The 19,021-nt window shown below is 46.6% G+C and overlaps 1 protein-coding gene across 3 annotated transcripts in view; it reads right to left on the bottom strand.

Annotated features, from left to right (window-relative positions):
- TMEM240 (transmembrane protein 240) overlaps positions 1 to 16,274 on the bottom strand; it is a 470,363-nt gene extending 454,089 nt beyond the window's left edge. The window contains exons 1-2 of one of the 3 annotated variants that reach the window (XM_069610132.1): positions 16,085 to 16,274; positions 14,386 to 14,565 (exon numbers count right to left, since the gene is read on the bottom strand). In XM_069610132.1, the coding sequence (XP_069466233.1) occupies positions 14,386 to 14,477 (92 nt within the window). In that variant the 5' untranslated portion in view covers positions 14,478 to 14,565; positions 16,085 to 16,274. Of the gene's footprint in view, positions 1 to 14,385; positions 14,566 to 14,800; positions 14,985 to 16,084 lie in introns of those variants that run through there. The other 2 variants (XM_069610130.1, XM_069610131.1) reach the window with 2 other exon arrangements.
- Between the last annotated feature and the right edge of the window lie 2,747 nt (positions 16,275 to 19,021).

Raw genomic sequence — 19,021 nt, forward strand, 5'->3', positions numbered from 1 at the left:
GATTGTTGCACTTAGGTGTCGCCCTTTGTGATCTGCATTTTTAGCCACTGCTGGATTGTTGCACTTAGGTGCCGCCCTTTGTGATCTGCATTTTTAGCCACTGCTGGATTGTTGCACTTAGGTGCCGCCCTTGTGTACTGCATCTTTAGTCACTGTTGGATTGTTGCACTTAGGTGCCGCCCTTGTGTACTATATTTTTAGCCATTGGTGGATTGTTGCACTTAGGTGCCATTGCCTCCGGCCTCCCAACATGCACATCACTAAGACTTACCTTATATACATACTTTGTTCCCTACTCTGGACCACCCTCACTATTATCACAACAATGGCCCACACTAACGCCACACCTTGTAACCTTCAAGAGAGAAATATGCGACTTAGGGCAAGACTACCACGTCTGTACGACCTCAAAAATTAAAGAACTAGACCCCTTAGTCCTACACCAACCATAACGGCCCCTGATTCCAACCCTTCTGCCCTAACTGCAGAAAGACGCCCTAAAAAATACATTGACCTCTCTCATAACAAGAAAAGACCTGATCTTCCTAATCCCCGACCCACTCAAAAAATAATCATAACTCCTACCTTATCAGGAGCCCTCATCAATGCTAGGTCCCTCATAGCACATAAGACAGAAATTGCCGACATACTAGCCATGGACAACTTGGATCTCCTAGCTATCACTGAGACCTGGCTCCAAGATGCTGCTGCCCCGCACTCATGATTGCCATACCAGACAAATACAATATACTAAGAGTTGATCGGCCTAACTCTAGGGGAGGTGTCCTGCCCATTATTGCCAAAACTAACTTAGCGGTAAGACTCACCCCACACCCAGATGTCACAGCTTGTGAACTTCTGTCTGCAAAAATACCTATCTCTAACAACAATACACTAACTGTCCTGCTGGTGTATAGACCTCCGGGCCCTTTAAGTAATTTTGAGGAAGATCTATCTAGCCTCCTCGCAAACATCATCAAAGACTCCACTCAGCTCCTGCTACTAGGTGACTTTAACCTAGGCTACAATGACGATATGGACAAACAGGCCCATTCCATTCAATCTATCTTAGTCGATTATGGCCTTACCAAAAAGTCTTAGCCCCCACACATATAAAAGGTCGGACACTAGACTGGATAGCTAACCGAAACTGTGCCACCACCATCTCCAATATCTCACCACAAACGTGGACTGACCACCACCTTATCTGCTTCTCATCTACCATAGAGCTTCCTAAACTAGACAATTTTGAAACAGCTCCACCTATGCCTACTAGAAGTAAAAAAGAAATCACAGCTGAAAAACTACTTCCACTCCTCCTACCAGCCCTCACTGCTTGCGCTATCAATTCTGACCCCAATATGCTAGTTGAGACATTCAACAACACCAGGTCCAAAGCCTTGGATACTATTGCCCCTATCAAACTGCGCAAAAGTAAACGAGAATCTCACCTTAACTCATGGTTCACCCCCCACCCCAAAGAATTACGGATCCAAAAACGTAAACTCCAAGCTATTTGGAGACACACACCTTCAGCTGAGAATAAAACCTTACTCGACAACCTTGCCAGAAAATATAAGAAGGAAATAATCCAAACCAAAAAGAATACATTCAATAAGAGAATTAGCAAAGCAAACTCTAATTCCAAAGAGCTCTTCTCCATCCTCCGGGAAATGGAAAACCCAATCACACCTGTAGATAATCTCCCTAAGGACAAACATTGGTGCACCAGCATCCAAAATGCTTTAGCGAATAAAATTTCAACCCTACGAACGAAAATTGCAAAGAAGAAAGCATCTCTGAACTCCACTGGAACCCATACCTCCCACTTGGCAGATATACCTAGAACAGGCAATCAAAGCAACTGCAAACCATTTAGATGTTCCAACATATCCAAACTGGGAACTAAAAAGGTGATATTATCCCTGAAACTGTCCAACTGTCAAGGCGACAGCTGCCCAGCACAAGTTATTAAGGATGCAGCGAGAGACCTAGCGCCCTTTATTTCTAAATTAATAAATTCCTACTTCCGATCCAGTACTGTACCAACCAACCTTAAAGAATCATGGGTTCTTCCTCTCCTTAAAAAACAGACCCTTGACCCAGCCATCCCAACCAATTATAGGCCCATTACCACGGTCCCATTTCTCCTTAAAATCATTGACAGAGTAGCCTACCTCCAGATCCAAAATTATCTGGAGATAAATCAACTACTAGGATCACGTCAACCTGGCTTCAGACCACTACATGGTATTGAAACGGCCCTAATCGACCTTAAGACGCAAATCGACGAGTTGAAGGATAACGGTAAAACAGCTATGCTCCTCCTCCTTGACCTATCGGCGGCCTTCAACCTAGTGGACCACGCAGTGTTATGCAACCACCTAGAGTCTGCTGCCCATGTTTCAAGCGAAGCTATAGCCTGGGTACAATCCTTCCTTGACAACCGCACGATGAGAGTGTTCTCCCCATTAGCCTCAGCGGACCCAATACATATCACATGTGGCGTCCCACAAGGTTCATGTGTCTCCCCCACAATGTACAATATCTTCACTAAGCCACTCTTCGACAAACTTGACAGACTGGGGGTAACCTACACCAACTATGCGGACGACACACAGATCCTCATACCTCTATCTGGCAACTTTGTCGAAGACACAGCTTTAGTTAACAAGATTAACCTCATCATTCAGACATGGATGGCCTCTCACGGCCTCTGTCTGAACGACGATAAAACAGAGATACTGATCCTGGGTTCCGACTCCACCCTCAAAAAACTCACCCCTGACTACTGCGCCTTCAATATAGATGGCAATATAATTAAAGTGGCTGCTGAGGTAAAAACACCAGGTTTCTACCTCGATTCCACCTTGTCTCTCAAAAAACAAGTCAACTCCCTGGCTTCCTCCACAGCCTATACTTGCAAATTAATTAGGGCTTGCAGACCTTACTTGTCTAAAACCAATTGTATCACACTTGCCAATGCCCTAGTAATGTCCAAACTAGATTATTGCAACGCCCTATATGTGGGCGCTAATAAAACTGTCACAAATAAACTACAAATATTGCAGAACAATGCTCTTAGAGCAGCCCTGGACATAACCCGTAGAGCACACATATCCAACATCAGGAAAGACAATCATTGGTTAAAAATCAGTGACAGAGTTCTCCTTACAACGCTATCTCTCACACATAAAGGACTAAACAACACTGCGCCCCCATACATTTCAGCTAGACTGACCAGAAAATCCTCTATTCGCCGCACCAGAGCATCTAATCACTCCTTACTTGAAACTCCCAGATTTAGACTAACCAAAGCAGGTGGAGCAAGCTTCCCTGTTAGAGCTGCCTGTGCCTGGAACGCACTCCCTATGGAATTGAGAACCAACCTCCCCTACTCTAGATTCAGATGTAAGGTGAAAAGTTGTCTTTGGACTAACGACAATTAACCTACTGATCTCAGTCTTCTCACAGCGTACCTTGACTCTGACACTTGATTATCTGATTATCTGTTTGATCTGATTATCTGACTCCTGACCAATGAGACTCACATACTGTATCTCATGTATATTGTATAAGTGTATTGTATATATGTTAATGTATCCTCTGTATGTATGTAACCTAAGCCTAAGTATTCTTGCAACTGCTGCGCTCGGCTGCCCTTGGGTTTGGAGAGCGCATTATCAAAATAATAAACTAAACTAAACTAAACTAGGTATCAGACTAGCAGTGGTACCTAGTATCAGGAAAGAGATGCACTAGGCATCAGACTGGAAGGGGTACCTAGTGTCAGGATAGAGATGTATTAGGTGTCCGACTGGTAGGGGTACCTAGTGCCGGGGTACTTGTGCAATGGAGAGTGGGGTGCTAGCAGTGGTTCGTATTGCCACAATAAACGTGCACCGGGAGATAAGTCTTTCATTTAAAACAAAATTGTTTTAAGAACTTGACACTTTTTGTCAGTTAGAAAAACATCTTTTTTCATCTTGTGCACACAAGATCAATAATAGCTGCTAAATGGCCCCATGCCACGTGTGACAACTTCAGGCAATGCTGGATTTGCAGCAACCAGCACTTTGCCTTAGCACCTGTGGAGAAATTGCCAGCAAAACAGGAACATGTGACCGTGTGATAAATCTCTCGATGAAAGCCCATGCTCCATTCTGTACCTTTCACTTCGAATACATGAGCATCTGCCATGTCCGGTGCCCTGGAGCCCTTCGTCACCATCTCCTCCCCTCCCACAAGATGTGTGTTATTCTGTGTTGTTAGGTGGGATTTGTAAAGCACATCTCTGACATGTAAATGGCCTTGGAATGCTGAAGGCATCAAGAATGTTTGTCTACAGGACTGTTATAAGAATCTCATATAATAGGTCTGTCCAGTAGGTGAGGAGGAATGTCTTGGCAGCTGAGTCAGGTATCTGTATGCCCTCCACATCTTCGAACTTTCCACGAATGTGGAGTCGTAAGTGTAGCTGTGTGGCAAGATATTAGCTTGTATGCTCATTTTTCATTTCAATAAGTGACCACTGAAGAAGGTCCTAAGGATGGATTGAAAACAAGCAGCAAGACTGCACTTTGTGATTTTTGACTGCATCAAAATAAAAAATATGTTCTATACACAGCAATACAAGATGTGTTACAATAGTACCGTGAATTGCATTCCAAAACCCGGCAGCACAGCAGACAAAGACCAAGTGGACAAGGTCTTCAAAAGTGAAGTCACTTTATTTTCAGATCCCCAAAGCAAAGCTCATGACAAAAGCCAAAAGCGGCCATACAATACGTTTTGCCACTCACATTTCGCTTGATCACATACAAACATTTAAGTGAACTACCCCATCTTTTATACTTAACTATATAGCTCTTTGTGCACATTTACATCCCTTCTTTAGTTTTGCTAATCAAGCACAGCCAGTAATATAGTGCATCACTTTCTTCCAAATCTGTCGGCCATGTTAACAACATGTCTCACTGTTGTGAAACCAGACGGCTTATGTATTTAGAATTTTCATTGTATAAACTGCGTAGTGCTTAGACCTGAAAATTGTGTGATTTATTCACTCCCACAGTAAAATATGCGAATGTCAGGGCAATGGTAACAAAACTGTTTAAAATGTAGGGAATATTTTACAAAAGGAAATGAAGATAACATAAAGTTCAAATGCATGTTGTTTGTGCAAAAGTTTGCAATGAGTAAAGCAAAACATGAATTTGTAGGGAAATTCCCCAAAATAAAGTGCTTAATGCATAAAAAATGATGCAATGATTTACAATGCTTTGACATCAAATTATTGTAAACCTCTTTGAAAATAATAACACATATGAAGAAAGATTACTTATCATATGCAGTATATATATATTGAACCAATAACTTACTGCCCAGCATTATTTTAACAATAAAGTGCAGAATGCTGAAGGACTTCCCCCAAAGCTCTCTCAACCTGTCTATGGCAGCTATGTAGACACGGGCCAAGTATGCTTCATGTGTGCACTCAGAATTCTCCAACTATCCTATCAACTATAACCTTAAGCCAACGCAAGATAGTAATTTTTATACTAATTGTTCATTTCAACAAGTGAGCCCTGAGGAAGGTTCTAAGGATTCAAAACAAGCATCAACACTCCACTTTGTGATTTTTGCACTGTATCAAAATAAGAAATGTGATACATATATAAAAATATATATACATCTAAATATATATTAGTGTAATGGCATGTGCACACAAGCTAAAGTGCGTAAAGGAAGACATTTTAAGAGTGTAAATATATTATGTGGTATATTTTAACATAATGTATGTTAATAGAAAACAAATTGTAAAGGGTCTTGCTCCTTGTATGTGGAGGAGTAGTAACCTCAAACAGAATCTCTCAGATTCCGATGAACGATCAACAGAGTAAATATGGCCAATTGTTGCATCTGCTCCTCTTTGTCTTGGATTCCATTTACAGGTTTTGGACTCAAATTTATATTGTTGAGGGATGTCAGAGTAATACAATTGATGTGCATCATGATTCTCTTCATGCAACTTGAAGTATGCTGTTAAAGTGGTATCCCTGCCTTGGGCCTTTTCTGCAGCTAATTGTTTTCTATCATTATTGAAATACACATTTTGCCTGCCTGGAAGATGAACTTGAAGTCTTATTATTGTATGCGTAAAGCAACAGCTCCCTCTAGCGGTGACAGAAGGAAACGGGCAGTCTCTACTGCGTGTGACAGCTTCAGGCAAACATACATCTAGCCTTTAATTATATGATATATATATATATATATATATATATATATATATATATATATAAATATTATGTATACAGATTATATAGTATAATCACTGTGGTGTTTCATACACCTGTATGATTAATTGCACCAGGAATTAGAAATGATTAACTGATCTTTAGGCATCAGAGCTCTGATAGGTCACTACAGACGGAAGTCCTATTTTATATGGGAAGGTGCTTTGCTGTAAAATGCCTTGTAACTCTTAAAGCCTAAAAGGAGTTCCTACACAACATCTCTAGGACTGGATGTATGTCCCCACCTGAAGCTATTAGTGTACACTCTGGATTCATTATTAGACAGGAATTATAGAGCCTGGAGGACCAGTTGGGGTGCCCCTAAAAGAAGTGAGTTACACGAGTCAACTGAGGCTGCAATAAGGACGTTAGGAAAAAGCAAAGTAAGCCACATGCATTCATTGATATGCAAGACTGACCTTATCTTCAGAATAAAAGAGTGGTTGGGCACTGAGGATTACTCTCGCTTATTAAAAGAACAGGCCATGTCTCTGACACTGGTGAGCCGATAGCTCAACCAACAATGGTCACACAAAGGCCGGTGGTGCAGACAAACATTCAAGGATGTGAAGAGAATTTTTTTGTCGCATATGGTGTAGCAATAAAGCAGTTCACTCCTGAAGAAGAGAGTGTTACACGAAATGTGCTGATTTCCATGATACAGAAACATCAATAACATTTTCATGCAATGAATTAACTTGTTCGGAGTAACAACAACACCTGGATGATGTAGACAGTTTTATATTACATGAATATAAAAAATGTGCTAATTTAAAAAGACGTTTATGGATTCGATTTTAACTTGTTATACTGAACGTTTTAATTTGAGGTGTTTAACACTTGTAAATGTATTGGTTTTGCTTGGTTCATTCAGGAAACTCGGCATTTTACCATTGCCCCTTCTGGTGAGGACAGTCGGTCATTCCTCCTAACGTGGCTGACATAGGGGTACATAGATCTGTGGGAAGATGCCCGGTCAAATTTACACAGAGACCGTAAAATGGGTAACTGGTTCATTTCTCAAAAAAACAGGCTTTCGAGTTAAGAGGAGGAGAGAAAGCTTATAAGCAGACTGCCCTCTCCTCGTGATAGTAGGTCTGGCCTCGAAATAAGGATTATGTTTGCATTGTTGGTAGGAGCTGCAGTGCAGCTGGTACCTAGAAGATCCAGCACCCATCCCAGATTTCAAAATGACCACTTCTTGTAAGACCATGCAGTATGACACTGTAGAAGAGAAGGAGTTTGCGGTGAAGAGGGAGCTTAATGGTCATATGACCACTTTTATTCCTACCTGTAGGAGAAACTGTCTCGGGAGGATAGCTCAGGAGCAACACGCTCACCTTAAAAGCAAGCCCTCCGGGTATTAAGCGCGTTCTAAATAACCAATTATAAAATTATATAAATGTACACATGCTTGTGACCGTAGGTCTACCCACTGACCGGCCAGTAGAAGGTCAAAGAAAGATTAATCCAACCTTCTGATTGGTAGCAAAAGATTCTGGAGACGCAAGTAAGTGGGTGCAAAAATGTACTAAAAGCACCCTATGGGATTAGTTGCTTCTACATGCCTGGTACTAGGTCCTGATTTCTTGCCCCAGCTGCCCCACACTTTAGGGTAATGCCAGTGTCTCTTGCGATGTGGAGCCAATACCCTTGTCCTTCTTCTACGTTGTCTCAAGGGCCTCTAATCCTGGCACATCTGGGCTTGGAACTATGGAAATGGCTGTTGCCTACGCTGGTGACCCCGCCCTTGTAAGGGTCAGCAGCTATAACTGTCGGCCACACAGAATAAGTGCCTAGAAGCAGAGGCGCAGGCAGGATTGTCTGGATGGTGGAGCCTGAGGCTAATGTAGTTGGGCCCACCGCAGTGACATTAACATCTGTAAATGCCCACATAGCGCTTCTGAGTCAGCATTTACAGATTTTGGTTGGGCCTTGCGCGCTCAGGCCCTATTCTGCGTAGAAGCCCGATAGAATGGCCCGGAGCTTACTCTGCAAGAAAACAGAAGAGGAGGGACGAAGAAAAAGAACAAGAAAAGGTTTGCTGTTGTGAGTACAGAAAATTAGAACAAGCCTATCTCAGTTAAAAACTCACGAGTGCGTGTAGTGTAGCATGTTCTCCATGTGCAACTTCTGCCAGAGAGAAGGGAACTGCAATGGTTGGGCACTTTCAGGGCCAGATACCAGCTGTGCACTAGTTACAGTTTTTTTTTTAACCAGCATAAAACTGTTTATGCATCTGCAGAAATAGGTGCCAGTTCCCCAGGTGCTGTGCTCGTATGTTGGCTTAGGGCAGGGGTCTGCAGCCTCTGGCTCACCAGATGTTTCGAACTATGACTCCCATGATCCTTCACGACAATGCTGGCTAGGGCTGACAGTCATTGTAGTACAAAATATAGGGAGAACCAAAGGTCGCAGACCCCAGGGCTAGGGCTAGTGGCCATTCAGGTGCTCCCAGTTAGTCTCTCGCCCCCCACGCCCCAGCTTCTCCCCCCACAGCCACTCCTGGTCATCTGCAGTGTAGATCCAATCATCTGGATTAACTAATTTATAACAGCAGTGGTGGTGTGGGTGCTCTGTGCCCTCATGGGTGAGAGCAAGCTCATGCATGCAGAAGGTGGCGCATGGGCGGTACCTATTGCACACAGACATCACTTTTATTGCTGGTTGATTAAAAAGCTATTTCCTGTCCCACCTCTTGGTGGCACAGATCCCCAAGAGCTGAGACAAAAAAAGAGCTCTATGTCCACGAGCTGATCACCCGATTTAAAAAGAAAATGTGTGCTAACGCTGACACTGCTCAGGCAGTACAGGTTGCTGTGTGCACGCTATTGGATTTATAACACAACAGAATTTTTCGTGAACATAATGCGTCGGGCAATCCATGCAAAACACAGCTAAGTCAAGATCACCAGGGGTCCCAGAGTGCAATCAGGTGGTGTGGGGGCAGCCCCCATAACACCACATGGCAGCAGTGCCAGGCTAAGGACAGCGCCCCACTTACTGCCAGTGACAAAGCCCTCCTAAGATGACAAGATAAGTGGGGATCATCAGAAAACCATATTCTAGTCTGACTTTTTTTGTATCCCATGATTCAATGCTTCCAGGTTTGGCAGGTAAGGGGACTGAGACACTCTAAATTGAACACCTCGCCAGGATGATGTTTAGGACAGCTACTTTGTTCAGTGTGTTTGACAATCAAAACTTGCTGTGATTACATGTAAGACTAACATTTCTGATATTAGGATTTGACTTGTCTGTATGTATCATTGCTTCAGGGAGGTCTGCATTCGTTATCTTGTCATTTTAAAAAAACACGTGTGTTGATGTGGTGGCCTTTGGTGTCAATAAACTGTCATACAATTGTTTTTTATAACTCTTTAAATAATAGTGAAGCTGGGTCTGGAATGTTTCTGATTGGCGACATTTCACATACAGTGGTGACAACTAGGGGGTCCTTTTGTCTTGCATTGGTCACATGCCCTAGGAAACCCCCTCTAGCAGAGGTATTCAAACTGTGCGGTGCGACCCTCTGTTGGGCCGGGGAATGTACTTTTCTTTTCACCTAGATTCTAGACCAAAAAAAAAAGAGAAATGTGTTTCCTCTTAACTCTTGTTATCCAAAACTCTTTAGAATAAAACTTTGTAAACACACAAATTATTTATGCCGCAGCTGAACATTAAACCTGCCAGGATTTTAAGATGTGACTTGGAGGTGAGCTACTTTAAAGTCATTGATTACAGTTTGTTTCTGGCATTTCCTGGAACTATTAATATATACCCGATTCACTTAATAATAATAATAATTTTGCAGTAATATAGCGCTACGAACCGTCAGGCATCTGAGCGCTGCTCTTTATCACCCACGTGCGTAGTGCTCATTTATTGACCTTGGAAGGACGAAAGGCTGATTTTGGCCCTGCCGGGATACAAACCTGCGTCGGTCAAAGCGAGCACTCTACTCGCTGTGCTATCTGAGCGGCTTGTTTGCATAGGTGTTTAGGTGTCTTCCATAGCATAAATGTGCCTCCACAACCCCCACTTCTAAGTGCTCTGCGACACTGGAATCAGGCCCTAACAGGCATGGTTCAGACAGCCACAGTAAACATCGAGCATCAGAGCACACGCAGGAGTCAGACATTAACTGGGTTGCTTTGCCCTCCATCCCATGAGGATCTTGTAAGCCCTGACATAGGCCCATTCTCGGAGCAGGGACAAGGGTGACTGCACAGGGTCCAGATGACTGGAGGACGCAGGATTGGCTGTTCACACCCAGAACATGAAGGGCTCTGTCCCTGGTAATTTATTTTTGGCTTTGCAGTTCTCGTGCCAATAAAGAAACGTGAGTCTCTTTGTTATAAGCAGAGTCGTTTGATTGTGTGATTAGATGAGTGCAGACATAGCATTTGGGAGTGACTAGCGTTAGTGGGATAGGAAGGGTCAATAAAGTTGCAAGAGCAATGACTGCACGCAGGTGCTCTTATCATGCACTTTGTTTCCATGTGTGTCAAAATCTTTTCAGGGTAGGTTAAACGAATCTACAGTCATACACTTTTTGCTCAACACGTTTCTATAATTATTATTTTTTGTCAGCTCTGTTTAGTGTGCGATTTGTGTACTTGTTCAAGTAATCTCTATAAAAACCACATTATTTCTGCCCTGGGAATCCTAACCTAAACACATATCTGTACCAACCTGAGCTGGCAAGGTATGTGGGGAAGTGATTCAGTTTCCAGTGCACGCTGCTCAAAAAATGCTCACCCGTGGTTTACTAGAAGTGTACGGTGTGAGGATAGCGAAAATGATGTCTTTGTTGCAACATATTCCACATATGAGACAATGTTTGGTGCTTCCTCGTGTGTGGGTCGCCCTGAGAATACCATGCCTCACCCCTATGCCCGCCAGTGCCAACTGAAAGTCTGCAAACGGTTTGGCTTTTCATCCAATTTTTTTTAAAGTGTGCTCTAAAAGGCTGCATTTTAACAGCTTTTTATTCCTGGGCGGAAAACTGCCCCGGAAGCCCCTTTCATTGGTTCGGGCTCCGTCGCTAAGCACAGTCGATATGGCATATCTGGGGGAGATATTTTTGCCCCTCCACTGAAAAAAATCACCAGCCACCAATGGCTCTGGGACTGTGCTGGGAGCCAGGTGGCGGGAGCCCAGAGACTGTGATGGGAGCAGGATGGGTGGGGAGCCATGGGATAGTGGTTGGAGCACGGTGGGGAGAGCCCAGGGAGTTTGGTGGGAGCACGGTGGGGAGAGCCTGGGACTGGGCTAGGAGTGGGATGAGGGAGTCCAGAGACTGTGATGGGAGCAGGGCTGAAAGCACAGGAACTATAGTGGGAGCAGGGTGTGGCGACAGCGCGTGACAATTCATAGTCATTTGGAATTAATGTCCATTTGGCATTTTTGGGGGGTGGGGGGGGGCTGGCCTGCTCACATTTTTCTCAGGGCAGTCCAGGCCAAAAAAGTTTGAAGACCATTCAGTGGCAGAGCCAGGATGGGGTGGGAGAGACGGCCCCCACCCTACCTCACCCCTGGTGCCCAGTGCGCCCTGCAGCCTCCCGGGTGCCCAATTATCCGCCCTCCTGGCACCAAAAGCTGCATCTGCTACAGATCTGACCACTGCTCTAATGGGTATATAACAGAATGAATGCCACGTCTTTCAAACCGGGTCCTGCTTTGTTTTGAATAAATATTCTAGAATCTCCCAAAAAAATGCCATGAAAACATGTGTTATTTAGATTGGAAATATGTGTGACCCTCGTCATTGTGGACACATATCTTATGCACGCCAGGGTCTGCTGCATAATAAAGTCAACCCAAAGCACGCCCAGACTTTCAGGCCGCCATTCTGCCTCCGACGAGAATTTAACACAATCAGACTTGAGTTCCATCGAGTTAGGCATATTGAGGGCGCTGCTAAAAATAGCTCCCGGGTGGATGAAAATAGCTGTTTTTTGTAATTGTCTTTTATGTATGCAATGTCTTCAAAAAGAGGGGTATGAGTCGAAGGGGAGGGGGTTGTTAAATGGCAATATGCATTGCTATGGGGCCTCTGTATCAAATTGAGATGTGTACTATATATATATATATATATATATATATATATATATATATATATATATGCGCACACACACACACACCTACACCTACACTCACAAACACATGAACGTCTGGATACTGTTTATTATCATATAACTGTGTATAGGGATGTGCATGGGAGCAGAGACACATATACACCCCCCCTCCCCAGTTGGGATGGTAGAACTGCCCGAAGAAAGGGGTGCTGGCTTTCGTGCAGTCACTGGGAATACTTATATAATCCAGTTGTATTCAAATGTCATACAGAACCCCCCACCCCCCCTTCAGTAAGAATATTGTTTATGGGCACCCCACTCCCCCAAAGGATAGATAACCTGATTGGGGGGGTGCAGACTTTTAAAAATATACCCAGATTTTCTACTGCTTATATTTTCTATTAAGAGCAGTCACCTTAATCCTTTTTATCATATCAAAAACTGTTATCTTAATCCATTTGAAAGAGTCTGGGCCCTCCCTGGACTTCGTTCGAGCCCCCCAGTTTGACAACCACTGCTGTAACCACAGTGAGTACAGTCTATGCACCAAAGGGCAGCTGTGGGGAGCAGGCCTGTGGGGAGCAGGCCTGTGGGAAGCAGGCCTGTGGGGAGCAGGTGTCAGGGAGATGCACGTGATCTGAAGTGCACCGAAACGAGACATAATTAAGAAAAAAAATGGACTTCTTTAGGGGTGACCTTGCGGCACATCTGAAGATGACACATTTGGTGACCCCTAACAGAACAGCCGCTCCCACTCCGGCCCGTGTCCCCCCCCCCCCCCCCCCCACCCAGGCTGCCTGCGGCGGGTGGGCTGAGGCGGCGACTCTTTCATGTGAAGTTTCGGAGGTGGTGCCGCCGGCGGGCGGGCGGGCGGGCGGGTGAGAAGACCCGGCGCGAGGAGAAGGCGCCGGAACCACGCCGGCGAGATGGGAGCCGGCGGCACTGTGCGGGAGCTATGGCACCGGCGAGGTTTCTGCAGCCTCTCAAGATGCAGCGTGAATACCAACTACACTGTGGCAGGAGCCGGCCCGACCTTGCATTGATGGAGACGGGGTGCGTGCTGCTGCTGCTGCACTTGTGTGTCAGCACACACAGACACATGCGTGTGCGTGCATACCACATACACACGTGTACGTGGCTGCCTGTGTGTCTTTCTCGAATATTTACTGTGTGTGTGCGCGCGTATATATGATCATTTCAATATATATATACGTACATATATGTAAGGCGAAGGAAGAAAAAAGGTGGGCGTGTAAATATCTTGTGTACATGTATATGTAATATGTCTGGGTGCATATATAGTTTATATATACAATGACGTGTATCATATGACACACGTCATTGTATATATACGCTATATGTAGACCCACACGCGCACACTCACGCATGCACGCACGCACGCACGTGTATATAATCGTGCTGGGACTTGAATCCCCAGCGGAATGGTGGCCTCTGGCAGGGACAGTCTGACCCTGAAACCAGCAGAATGTCCGCGCGCCTATTTATAGCTAAGTATTTTTTATCTTCTCTCCAGAAAGAAAGTGTTTGCTTACTACAGGCCCTGGACAGCCTCCACATGAGACAAATACCCGTAAACAATGCCCCTCTCCCGCCCGCCCGTCCACAATACATACAAAGGGCACACGTGGCACTGGATGGACATGCTTTCTGACTGTGCACCCTCCCCACCGTTCCACAGCAATACATGTTAAGGACACATATAAATGTATGTACATATATATATATATATATATATATTTACACACACACGTGTGACCCTCGGAGGAATGCCCAAGGCAACCCCACGTCCATCCCATGAATGCACACAGATGAGAGACTGCAGTATCAGGTGCACGCTGTGAGCGCAACCTCCCCAAACACACACACAGAACACAGGGAGGGCACAGCAGCAGCAGCAGCAGCAGCAGCGCCGCGGCCTCCCCGCCCACCCAGCCAGCCAGCAAGCAATGCGCATGGCAGCGGAGCGGCACGCCGGAGGGTAGACTCACCTGCCACAGTCGCAGTGGCACACCCGGTCCTCGCCCCGCAGATGCGGCAGGATGTAATTGTGGAAGCGGTCCAGCAGCGTGTTCATGTCCATCAAGCAAGCGAGTGCCTGTAAGAGCCCACAACCAAGGCATCGGGTCAACTCGGGAGCAGGGCACAAAACATCGACTCTAGTTGCATTGCTAAAAAATACACGGGAGCAGTCATGAATAAACCCCAAGAAAAAAAGAAGAAGCCAAAAGAATGCAGCAGATTTTTTTCCATTAATATATATATATATATATTTTTTTTACAAATTCACATAAAACAAACACACGTGATATCCAGATGGAGCATTGAAAATAAAATATGGGGAAAATGAAAGTGTGTTGTAAATACTGTATTGAAGGGCAGACGTGCAGCGGAACGGTCGCTTACCATAACACAAGATGCCCCCAGTATCATGAAGATCATTGTGTTGGAGCTCGCGGACATCCAAAGGGGGGGTTCGGGAGCCGAGGGGGGTCTCAGCATCAACCCCCCAAACAAGCAGCTGATTCCCCCTCCTCCACTTTCCTGTGCCTTGCCTTGCCTAGCAATCCGCAGGAACCAAACCTGGAGCCCCCCGCCGCCCCGACCCTCCCTCCCCCCTTCCCCCCTCTTCCCCTAAAAAAATCCGCAATCCTTGACAGCATAAAGGGGGGCGCAGGATCCCCGGGTCTCCCTTCCAGATCGCTACCTCTCTCTGCTCTGGGAACGACAGTCTCCCCTCCCTCGCAAGCTACCTCGCTCTCGCTCCCTCAATTCCTCACTACCCCTCCCTCCAGAAAGAACGAGGAAAAAAAAGAAGCGGGCAGGTACTCCCCGCCCCCCTCCTTTATTTCCCCGGCAGAAGGTGCGAAAACACAAAAGCTCCCCTCTTCCCCCCTTTTCTGCAGCAGCCTGGAATGGACACTGCTGCCACCAACTACTCTCGCCGCTTGCAAAGTGCATTAATAATTCAACTCACCCCCCCCCATTCCTGCTCACTCAGAAACTCGAAGCCTGCTTCTTCACTGCAGCCTCGCACCGATTGAGCCCCCCTACTCCTTTTCTCTGCCCCGGGTTTGGCCCTCACCCTCCAATTACATAAAAATAACATTGGGTGATAATACCAGCGCAGGAAATCGGTAAAAACACCAATGCATCATTTTCAAAGAAAAAGACACAAACCCATGGGCAGATGCCACCGACCCCGGCCCCCTCCCCACCCCCAGGGAAAATAAACGGCGAAATGAATGCAGATGTGCCAGGAAGGGGTCGGGTGGGGCTGGGGTGGGGGGGGGGGCGTCCTAGTATTCATCCCCTGCTCCGTTTGTATTGCTCCAAGCGAGGGTTGTGCGGCGGGTGGGGGGAGGGGGGGGGGCGAGGGGGCATTTCCAGCTCTTCCTTTTTGGTGACAGTGCAGTTTCAGTTTGGCTCGTGGGCCACGCATCACTGCGAGGACACGGTATGCTAATAGCTGGCAACTCAGAGCTATAAATGGGAGCCTAACAGGGCTTAGCGGGCGACGGGGTGGGGGGAGGGGGGCAGCCCCGGCGTTTATTCCGGATGCGAAGGTGGCGTCGCTGCGTTGCTGTGTGATGTCGATGCGCACACACACACACATCCACACACACAGTGTCCGGGCGTTAAACACGGCGGCGGCGTCTCTCTTTAAGGCTGAAGTGAAAGGTGTGTTACCTCGTTGAAAGGCTGCGCGTCCCTCTCGTTCGGAGTCTCCAGCATGCCTCCTCGCCGCGGCTTTGCCGGGACCCTCGGTGGCGCAGGTGGGTGAGGTGAAGGAAAACGGGGGCTTAGTGTATCGGTTAAGATACCGCGTTTCTCCTTCCTCTGTCTCCCACGACAGCACATTGCCACCTTCCTAGGCACGCTCTGTGCCAGCTACCCCACCCACTCCTCGTTTCCCCAAGCGCCCTCCCCTGCCCAGAAGGAAAGGACCAGGTGAGCTGCCCAGACTGGGGATGCGGCGCAAAGGCCCAACTCCTTCTCTGCCCCCGGTTCGGGGTTGGTGCTCGGTTGTGTGGTGGTTGAAGGGGGCTCTTCCCAGGTCAGCTCCCCCATTGGCATTTTTTTGCAGAAGTAGGCAGAGACTCCCCGACCCACTCGGGTGGATAGCTCAAGGGCAACGTGCTCGCCTTGGAAGCAAGGCGACACGGGGCAACACAGGTTCGATCCCCGGGTCCGCTCTTTGAAACATCTGGGTTATAAATAGCCTATCATATCACACTGTTAATCGGTGGGCAGACCGAGAAGGGGGCAGTACAAAGATCATGTGTACCTGATGGATGTCATAATTGCAACAGACGGATCAGGGCAGACGTGTAAGTCGCACATGCCACAGCACACGTTTCTGGAGCAAACACACATGTTTGAGAGCTAATTGCTACACCCGCGAGGCATTGCTCAGTGTCCGTCCGCTGGAGGTGAACTCCCAGGGATGTAGCATGCTTGCCCTGTTCACTGAAATGGCCTCTTCTACTCTCACGTTTAAGGTCGATCTGTTATTTCTTTTCATGCTCGTTTCAAACCCACCATGACGTCGATGGTATTTAGTATGTGCAAGACCAAACACAAACACTTATTTTGGTCGACAGCCTCTTTGATCGTGTTCCCTTGGAAGTTAGGGGATCACGTCAGGCCATGTGACATTGATTAATTTCTCTGCATGTGAGAATAGTGTGACCAGGAGCAGTCTGCGTACAGTATCTCACTAGATCAGGGGTTTGCAACCTTTGGCTCGTCAGATGTTTTGGACTACAACTCCCACCAGCCCTAGCCAGCATAGTCAATGGTGAGGGACTATGGGAGCTGTAGTCCAAAACATCGGGGGAGCCGCAGATTGCAGACCCCTGCACTAGATACATATTTTAATTACTAAATGTCTTCAACCACACTCACACTTTTTTAAAAATTCAAAACCCTGAACTCTTCCTGTGTTTTTAATGCTTCCTTATAGAATAGGACGTGGTTTCACATCGTCCATCTTAAGAACCACCCCACGTCTCATACACCAGCCCCCTCTCTCTGCTTCCTGGGCTCTTAGTGTGACCACACAGCCGCGCCACATTTGTGAGAAAGGATTGAAAAGGATTGAAAGAGAGCCTGCCCCGCATTTCACCTTTCAAGGTGAAACAGAATCCCCCCTTTCCCTGTTTCATTTGCTCCAGGTTGGGCTAAACGGTAAAAAGCACACCCTGGCTCTAGTTAAATGGGAAATATTGTGTGAGAGGCCTAAGGTTACAATTAACTGCTAACCTGGCTGCATAGCATTACTGACAAATCTACTCAACTTCAATATTTATGAAAAACTGACCCATGGCCCCTCCACTACTTCCTCCCTTTTGCAACCTCTACCATTCTCCATACAAAATGCTTAACGTCCTTGAAGTTAACCCAACCATGATGGCACTGCCTCGTTTTGTGGGATATGTTTCGGCCCAGGAAAGTGAACAGAAAGGCCAAATAGGCCAGAGATGTGCTGAAATATCTGACTATGTGAGAGAGGGTATGTCCAGACGTGGGTCCCTTGCTTGCTGTGCCATAGGGAACCAAGCTGCACCTCACTGAGGAGGCCCAACAAGGCCGAAACATGTCTGGGGTTGCTTGTGTTTCTGTGCAGAGAGGACCTGGCCTAGCAGTTCGGGCTGGGCTGCTACCATTGGTGGCAGTACCTGACTGATTTGCATATGGCTGGACCCCTTTTGCAATGGCGCAGACAGGCTAAAAAACGGTGGTGTGGAAGGTTGCCCAGAGCAATGCCAGTGGTTCAGATTCATTCAAAACCTTCCACCCATCACTTTTGTGCTTACTGTTTGTCTCACTATGTGAGAGAGGGTATGCCCAGACGTGGGTCCCTTGCTCGCTGCGCCATAGGGAACCAAGCTGCACCTCACTGAGAAGGCCCAACAAGGCCGAAACATGTCTGGGGTTGCTTGTGTTTCTGTACAGAGGGGACCTGGCCTAGCAGTTGGGGCTGGGCTGCTTCCATTGGTGGCAGTACCTGACAGATTTGCATATGGCTGGACCCCTTTTGCAATGGCGCAGACAGGCTAACAAACGGTGGTATGGAGGTTGCCCAGAGCAATGCCAGTGGTTCAGATTCATTCAAAACCTTCCACCCATCACTTTTGTGCTTACTGTTTGTCTCACTATGTGAGAGAGGGTATGCCCAGACGTGGGTCCCTTGCTCGCTGCGCCATAGGGAACCAAACTGCACCTCACTGAGGAGGCCCAACAAGCCCGAAACATGTCTGGGGTTGCTTATGTTTCTGTGCAGAGGGGACCTGGCCTAGCAGTTCAAGCTGGGCTGCTACCATTGGTGGCAGTACCTGACTGATTTGCATATGGCTGGACCCCTTTTGCAATGGCGCAGACAGGCTAAAAAACGGTGGTGTGGAAGGTTGCCCAGAGCAATGCCAGTGGTTCAGATTCATTCAAAACCTTCCACCCATCACTTTTGTGCTTACTGTTTGTCTCACTATGTGAGAGAGGGTATGCCCAGACGTGGGTCCCTTGCTCGCTGCGCCATAGGGAACCAAGCTGCACCTCACTGAGGAGGCCCAACAAGCCCGAAACATGTCTGGGGTTGCTTATGTTTCTGTGAAGAGGGGACCTGGC

The sequence above is a fragment of the Ambystoma mexicanum genome, chromosome 8 (assembly GCF_040938575.1).
Source record: "Ambystoma mexicanum isolate Mex_15411 chromosome 8, UKY_AmexF1_1, whole genome shotgun sequence".
Classification (NCBI taxonomy): domain Eukaryota; kingdom Metazoa; phylum Chordata; class Amphibia; order Caudata; family Ambystomatidae; genus Ambystoma; species Ambystoma mexicanum.